Raw genomic sequence first — 8,388 nt, forward strand, 5'->3', positions numbered from 1 at the left:
TAACAATGGCAAAAGTATGTATATTCAGATAACCAGACCAGGACATGATATGACCTTAAACAATGCGAAAGGAAATGGCATTTTAATAATAATAATAATAATACTAATAATAATAATGGACATTTACATGGCGCTTTTCATAATGCACACACTTTTTTTTCTTCTAAATGTCACCTAACATGTTGCCTTAATGATAGTTAAGGTAAATTCAACACTTGAATATCATCAGGTCGTTTTACTACTTTAAACATTCGCTAATTCAACTTAAGTTTTGTGAAGCCATCACATCTAGTTAAAAAGAGAAATATATTTCCCTGTAATTACTGATTTACCTGGGACTTGATTGACATTGGTGCCTGTAGTTTTATTTTTCGACAAATGTTTATTTATGAAGCAACAATTAAATAACATGGTAGTACAACTAATCTGAGTTCATTTTTTTTTTTTTTTCAGGTCATCCATCAATTCAATTATTTGAAGTAGCCTATTATCATAAAAAAATCAACGGTTCTTTTGAGAGCCATATTCTTCTTCCTACTCTCTTTCACCCCTCTCGTTTTCTTGTCTTTTGTTTTGTTTTTCTCCATCCCTGTATGTCAATTCATCCTTTGTTTGTTGTTGCCCTTTTTACCCTCATTTAAAAATGGCATCCAAGCAACTGAATGAATGGCTAGAGGCAGGGAAAGCCCTCGCAGATGAGTTGGCAAATAAGGCAAGTACAACATTATCCAAATATGTATTATAACATTTACTCAAATGATAAAAGACACACACATTAAAAAGATGTGTATGCAACAATTAAGGGGAAATATCTCATCTCTTTTATATTTATATATATATATTAATATACCAAAGAAACCGAAGAAACGAAAGAAAAGAACGCAAGGATCAAATGTTTCCTGGAGAAGCAGTGGCGTTTTCTCCTGGAGGCCAAGGGAAGCCAGGCTTCCCCTGTTTTTTCGGATTGTAGTTATAATTTTAATAAATAAATAAAAACACTTCGTTTAGTATCGGAAATTCTTTGTTGTGTGTTGCTGCCGGCCCGTCTCTCCCCCATTCTCATTGAGTATTTTACAAAGAGTGAAACAGCGCCCCTCTAGATGTTATGGTGAAACAGTAGATTGCACTCTCTGTTGATAGAGGAGGCCAGCCGAAATTTGCTTCCCTTGGTGAAAAAAAATGGAGGGATTGACCAATCAGATGAGGCTCACGTCATGCCCCTGCCAACCTGTGATTGGTCAGGGCCATGCCAAGGGAAGCCAGAGGCGGCTGGCTTCCCTTGCCTCGCAATCCAATCAAATCGCATCAATTTAGTGGTGCAGTGACGCGTCCCAAAAAGCGAAAGTAAGCTGCGCTCGGTTTCCCTCGACAAAATAGGAATGGGATTTCTCCATAGGATTTTGGAAAATAGCTCGAAAAAAGGTCAGTGGAAAACGAACCTGTTAGGTAAATGCACGATTTTTTCATTCGGATAATATCCACATGTCTACCCTACTTTTATAATTTTCGAATCATAAATCTAATCGATAGAAGATAGATAACGTCACTGCACCACTCTCACCGCCGTTAGAAAGTAGCAAGCAACTGAAGCAAGTGCAATTATGGAGGGTGGAGATTCGGAGTATTTAATCGAAAAATAATTGTACTAAACTTCCGCTGCAGCAGCAAAAACAAATACAATCTGATGACAGGCCAATGCCCAAACTGGAGCTGTGTACAGCGAGGAACAAAAGAGCGAACCGGACGTAAAACGTTAAAGGTCTCCTGATTTAGTTTGTGAATGAATGCTTATTAGAGTTTCGGCTGGAGAGTGCGTGCGGACCTGTCGGTCAGATAACTGGCGTGTGTAAGTCCTGCATCTGTATGATACAAATGTGTGTAAAATGATACCGGGCGCTGTAATCACTCATCTGGTTACGTTTACATTGACCACCACACCCCCCCCCCCACCCCAAAAGAAAGGACGTATTATTGGCTTCCCCTAATTTTTTCCCCACGCCACGCTACTGGGAGGAAGAGGGACCTGGATGGGAACATTCTACCCCAACATTGGAATAAGAATTGATCTGGTCTCTAAAATATCATCTAGTTCTAGTGTTTCATTAAGTTTTAAAGTCGTTGGTCTTCAATAATGTTTCCTATATCATCGTACTTTGTTTATGCACTTAAACCTTCCAGCTCTCTGGAGTCCCCAGAGGTCGAGGAGACACATGAGATTCCTCTACAGGTCCCAAGTCTTGGTATGCACAATGAATTCTTAAATTATCCTTCAACTTGAAATGTAGCTAATTGTTTATAGTATGTAATAGTTATGTTCATGATACATTTTAAAGTGAAAAGCCATGTATGGAATATCTTTTTTTAATTAAACTAAATTCCATGATTTGTTTTATATTTTGTTATTTTAGATCAACATCTTCTCACACTGAGAAACCTATTGGGTTCTCTCACTGTCCCTGCATCATCAGAAGAAACACCCACTGTAACAACATGGACCCAAAGACAGTTGAAACGTGAACAAAAATTCAGAGCTGCAATGCCAGAGCTCCTTAATTTGAAATTGGCTGCAGAGATTGTCACTAAACATTCCTTTCTCCAATGCAAAACTGCTGATGCTGTGGTCCGGTGCTTGGACTGTGTTCCACCAGGAACTCCCTTTCTTTGTCCGGCATGTGACCCAATTATCCATGGCAAAAATGTCTTCCATGACAGGGAAGCCATGATTGATGGGTTTTACAGACCTATTCCTCCCACATCCTTAGTGGTTGTGGATGAAAGTGGCCAATATGGACTCTGTGAACAAGGTGGGTTCAAATAGTTTATTACATATTCCCTTACCATGGTTTCCTAATGTGCACTACATATACAGCGGCATCATTTTCACCATGTCGGAAGTTTGCTTTAACTGTTAAAATGTCTCAATTTGTATTGACTACATGTCCTAACATGTCCTAACATGCATATGCATCTCTTAAATTGTCTTTGCTGCAGTGTGTCTGCTTCCAATTCCTCCACCATCCCGAATCTGCTTCTGTGGTCCAAGCCAAGGTTTCACTATCATCCCAGGAAAGCAGACCGTGTTGGTGACTATCAATGGTTTGTTGCCACCAGAAGACGATGTGGTCAAGCAAAAATTACAGGATTACTATTATACTTTTGTCCTGCGTTGCATAGATACCTGTCAAATTGCACCTTTATATTTTTTCTCAGGTCCATACAACGTTTGCCTGCCTTCTGTGTGCTGTCCAACTTGTTCGACCAAATTGTCCCCGAGCATAGGTGACTTGCTTGGATACAAATACTGGCCACCAACCGAAAGCTGCAAAATTATTTTTAAGTTTGATGTGTTCACATCATTCGAACAAATGAAATTGGCTAGCCCAGCATTATCCCAGCAAATATTTATAAAAATGCTTGAACATCGATCGTTTTCCACAGGAAGGGTAAGATTAAAAGGTGGTTTTCAAGATTTTTGAATGCCAAACTTTGAATTAACAAAATGAATACCATTCTTGTTTCCAGACAGGCAGAATCTGTAGCGATACCTTCCACAGAGTCTTTTGGGAGTTTGCCTTCTGTAATTACAGACAAGAAGATCTGTGCCTGGTGGAGCCCTTTAAATGCCCAGCATGCACACCTGACATGCTGGCTATTGCTGTAGATGGCAATAGAAAGTATTATCGCTTCAAGAAGTCCAGAGGGTCAGTGAAATCATATTCTCATTTTAGTTGTTGTTTTATTGACTAAGCTGAATGTCTTTGCTGAAATGTTTAACTTTCCCCAACTCTACAATTTTTTAAAATTTTTTAATTTTCCAAAGTTTGCAGACCATCAGAAAACAATAGTTGGTTTGTAATTACACATAATTATATCAATCCAATTCATAAAATGTATTGTATATGACGCCTGTAAAGTTAGCTCAACTTTAAAATGTTAAATGGTTGACGTTAGTTGGATATGTTGGAGCTTAGAACCAGCTTTGGATATAATCGCTTCATGATAAATGTATTACATTGTCCAGGAACCTTTTTTTCTGCCTTCCTCTGCCCTATTCCATGCCCAGCAATATAAAGGATGTACTTTTATTTTTACCTTTTTACAAGAAGTCAGTAAACTTTTCACTAATGTTAAATAATGGTGACAAAAGTCTTTACACAACATTATAGATTAAATTCACAAAGACCTTTTCCACATTTATGAAAAATTTATAGCAAAAGCAAATTGGCCACATTAAATAGAGGACACAATCAAACTTATGTATGTATGATAATGTTGCTTACAATTTATTTCTCAAATTTCGCAGGACAGATGAACCGTCTCTATTTGATGGACTGTTCATTGCCCAGGACAGTAAAGTGTCTGCCTTTGTCGACAAAATCAGGAGCCAGATGACGATTGTAAGAATCTATTCAACCCACTAACCCTTTTATTTATTTTACTTAGCACAGGGTTAAATGTAACAGATTGTGTCTATTTCAGAAAAGTGGTCGTGATGTTTGTGGACCGGCAACATTCACAGCTTGCAGAGAAACCTCACACAAGTCCAGGGCCAAGGTGGATGAGGAAGGACTGCAAATAGCTGTGTGCAGACATGGCATCTTGCTACAAGGCCTAAATCTCTACCGTGGTGAAATATATGCCTACCCAATGTTCCTGCAGAAGGAGCTGGCTGAAGTTGCGAATGCAACATTCTTTTGTATGGATGTTGCCTGCAGGTAGTTATAACTATTGCGAAATTCGAAGTCTTTGTGTGAAACGTGTTATCTATTTAATTATTGCACATCCAGTAGATGTAAAGCAAAAAAGCATTCATTTGGATAAATGCTGATGTTGGTTACAAGGATTGTACTGGTAATTTTAAGGACCTGGTTTATCTTTTTACTATTATGCCATCATGCAACTGGAAAAGATAATTGATTTTGTCATTACAGGTACTGGCCTTATTTGGAGAAGATGGCAGCAAAGTTGCCTGAGCTCCAACCACTTACAGAGATTAAACCTTTTCTGTCTGTGATGCACGCCAAGGCCCACACAGGCAAATGCGAGGTACGGTATGCAAGTTAAACATTTGTGTGACTAGATTCAAATGTTTTAGAAATTGTAGTGCACATAAGAATATCATGTAGTATATTCTATTTAAGCCTGTGGAATAATTGTAATAGTTGCAAATGTTGACAAAATGGTTACAAAACAGACTGTCACAAGGATAGGCTTCCAAAACCCATTATGTTTTTTCTGTAAATATATCTGCACTGTAGAAATCATGAATGAACAGAGCTTCAAATAACTGCAGTTGTGACATTGTAGTTCAAAGCATAATTCAATCTCAGAACATTTTAACTTTCTGAAATTGCTCCTGACACTGATGTTTGGCAGGGAAACGGGCTTCAGGGGGAGTGGCTGTACGGCTGTACCCGTAGGATAGAAAAGGGGGAAGTGACGTCTGACTCAGAGGTCGCGTGGCTGTGGAGAAGAACGTGTTGCCCACATTCTGTTACTGAGTTTAGGCTAGTTAGCTAGCAGGTTTATTGTTTTGGGTGCAGTCACTTTTGCCTCCACTTGCTGTTTAAATAAATGTTGAAAGAAAAAGTAAATCTGTTTACAGTTCTGTTTTATGTGGGTGTTGAAGAAGAAGAAGAAGAATTGGGAGAGGTGAAACCCTCTTTAATGGTCACACATGCAGAGCACAGAGCACACACAGTGAAATGTGTTCTCTGCTTTTAATCCATCCTAGTACCAGGAGTCTAGTACTAGGAGCAGTGGGCAGCTATTGTACAGCGCCCGGGGAGCAATGGGAGTGAGGGGGGAAGGGGGTTGTCCGGTGCCTTGCTCAAGGGCACCACGGCAGGGCAGGAGGTGAACTGGGACCTCTCCAAGTAGAAGTCCACACTCCAAATGTAGGTCTGGTCGGGGACTTGAACCGGCGACCCTACGGCTCACAGTCCACGCCCCTACTGAGTGCCATAGATTTAGTCCCTAATTGTGCTCTCAAAGTGCACCAGATTGATGCATTTAACTTCAACATTTAAAAAAAAATCTTCCCGGGGGAGCTTGCCCCCGGACCCCCCTAGAGGAGGTGAGGTCCACCACCTTCCCACAACCCCTGTTAAAGTGTCTCACCCACATTGAGGATTCTTCCTACTCCCATGTTTTATTCCATGTGTCAAGTCAGGCAAATTGGGTCAAAAATATTATTGCATCAATGATCTGTTAACATTAAAATCACTAAATATATGCTGTAACTATTTTGCTCTAGGCAACTCAAGGGCTCAGGTAATGTGATTACTATATGATTAATGGTCCAAAATAACATAAAATGCATAGGTGTTTTTGTTAAGTAACATACTTTCGTTGCCGGCCGGCCGATACATGCCGCGCATTAAGTGGGCCTGTCTGTCAATTAATCCCCGGGCCACTTTTTCCCCCCAGTCCGCCCCTGCCTGGTTGTTTCTGTTTTCAAGAGAAACATGGAGGCCAAGGTAGCCAGGAGGAGCTCCAGAGAGAAATAGATGACATTATTTATTCCCTCCGAAGAAAGAAACACGACCTCTATCGACAAATTGGTATTTATTATTACGTTATCTAGAAACAATATTTGTTTCTTGTTGTTGTTATTGTTAGTATTATTATTATTTTATTTTTATTTATTTTTACTTTACAGACAGCAACCAAACAAGGCAACGCAAACGGAGAAGACTGACAGAGCTCAAGAAGAAACTCAGAGAGAGGATACTGCAGTACAACAGCACTGATGCCTGTACAGAGACAATTGACACAGAAGCAGCATGCAGTCTGTCTGAGGATGTCATTCTGCCCTGGGAGGCGCAAGGAGATGGTAAGAAACAACTTGTTTGTGTTTGCCCTAGATATTCCATAAATTCAGTTGAAGTACTAGAATACAATCACCAATGTAACACAGAGCTGTCAACATAGATGTCACAAATCATCATGATCACAACAAATCATTTTGAAATAATTATATTGAAAGGTCTGTATGATGTTGCCCTATCAAGTCTTAATAGTCATGCTATAGTCTCACTGGGAAAGGCACATCTATGGAAACAGTAGAACCCTTCCTGACCACCCTGAACTGCATACTAATGTTGAATCTCAAGACATACTGAATGTAATTCTGCCAACATAGACAGAATTGAACAAATTCAGCAAGCGGCGAGGTTGAACATTTTTTACGATTTTGACGATTTACCATGCTGGGAGACGTGAAGATGTCACGATTTAGTCCCTTAAAACGTGACAATTACACAGTATTGTTAACATGGCCCAACCAATGGAGATATACCCGGAAATGCCAAGCAAATGCTATACCCCGACGGTCGGTTGTTATTATTATCAATATTAATATAATAATGATTTAATTTTTAATAGTCACACTCAATTTCGCCGATTTTCTTGTTGCCCAAGCTGGTCGACACCTCTTTTAGCAGAAACAAAGGCTACATTAATTTATTAAATCGATGTTAATCTATGCGTGTGGATCTGTGGATGTGGAATTAACGGACGTGACGTTGTGCGATTGAGTTACCAGGCAACAGCTTCGGTTCATGTTAATTTACAAACTCTTCAACTCGAACCGTAGTTATATTTAAAAATATTTTAGAAGGCCTCACGAAATACTTTAATGTAAATTTAAAATTAAATGTGAAGGAATGTGTGTATAACAAAATACATCTGTCAAAAACAATACCGGAAACAGACGTAGGCAAGATCCTCAGCTCGGTTATTCGATGGTTTAGCACGTTGGGAAATGGTGTTTATGCGATGTGAAATCCGAAAACATTTTAAAAAAATAAAATAATACTTTACTTTACTTTTTTTGTGCTTGCTTTTCTCTTTGAAAGTCATCACATAACGGCATTGTAATACACGGTTCGGCTGCATTAAGTATTACATATCTGCCGTAGTTCTCTATTTATAGAGCCCTGATGAGAAGACTTCTAGACAAACAGGGAGAACTGCCGCCAAAACTGAAAACGTGACTTGGATCATAAATATATCAGCAATTAAACAACATCTTAGATTTATTTTCACACAATACGTGTCCTCGCAGTATCAACACTAATTCGACTGACTTTTATATTTGATCCAATTGGTAGACAGGCTGTATTTACACCATAACGTTGCACAACTGATAGAAAGGGACACCTAGTGATTAAAGCACGTTATTGAATTTTATTATTATTATTAACTAACAGAATAAGAGACCTGACAGGTGATGGTCAGACGTTGACCTGGCAGCACAGTCACAGAGGCTGGCTGTGTCAACTGCTCACACTTCACACCTGTACAAATAAAAAAAATGTTATAAGACATATTATCCTGTTAAACAGCAGTATAATAAGTGTTGACTCACTTCCAGCTGCCAGCAGC

At 39.2% G+C, this 8,388-nt stretch overlaps 1 protein-coding gene across 3 annotated transcripts; it reads left to right on the forward strand.

Annotated features, from left to right (window-relative positions):
* Positions 1 to 917: 917 nt before the first annotated feature.
* On the forward strand, positions 918 to 8,388 carry LOC307045977 (uncharacterized protein). Of its 3 annotated transcripts, none has more exons than XM_079692060.1 (10): positions 918 to 2,240; positions 2,409 to 2,804; positions 2,992 to 3,443; positions 3,523 to 3,701; positions 4,304 to 4,397; positions 4,480 to 4,715; positions 4,932 to 5,046; positions 6,430 to 6,563; positions 6,662 to 6,835; positions 8,378 to 8,388. In XM_079692060.1, exons 1-8 carry the CDS (start codon positions 2,132 to 2,134, stop codon positions 6,481 to 6,483), a joined length of 1,635 nt encoding a protein of 544 aa, XP_079548186.1. In that variant the 5' UTR covers positions 918 to 2,131; the 3' UTR covers positions 6,484 to 6,563; positions 6,662 to 6,835; positions 8,378 to 8,388. The 3 variants fall into 3 exon arrangements, with proteins under 3 accessions (XP_079548186.1, XP_079548187.1, XP_079548185.1); XM_079692061.1 differs by lacking the exon at positions 8,378 to 8,388 and having other exon boundaries at positions 2,992 to 3,096; positions 3,211 to 3,443; positions 6,662 to 8,069; XM_079692059.1 differs by lacking the exon at positions 8,378 to 8,388 and having other exon boundaries at positions 6,662 to 8,069.

This window comes from Notothenia rossii (genome assembly GCF_949606895.1).
Source record: "Notothenia rossii genome assembly, chromosome: 7".
Classification (NCBI taxonomy): Eukaryota; Metazoa; Chordata; class Actinopteri; order Perciformes; family Nototheniidae; genus Notothenia; species Notothenia rossii.

Coding starts and splice junctions, on each gene's coding strand:
- LOC307045977 (XM_079692060.1), top strand. CDS start 2,132: ATGTTTCCTATATCATCGTACTTTGTTTATGCACTTAAACCTTCCAGC. Junction 2,241..2,408: donor TCTACAGGTCCCAAGTCTTG/GTATGCACAATG, acceptor TTGTTATTTTAG/ATCAACATCTTCTCACACTG. Junction 2,805..2,991: donor ATATGGACTCTGTGAACAAG/GTGGGTTCAAAT, acceptor TCTTTGCTGCAG/TGTGTCTGCTTCCAATTCCT.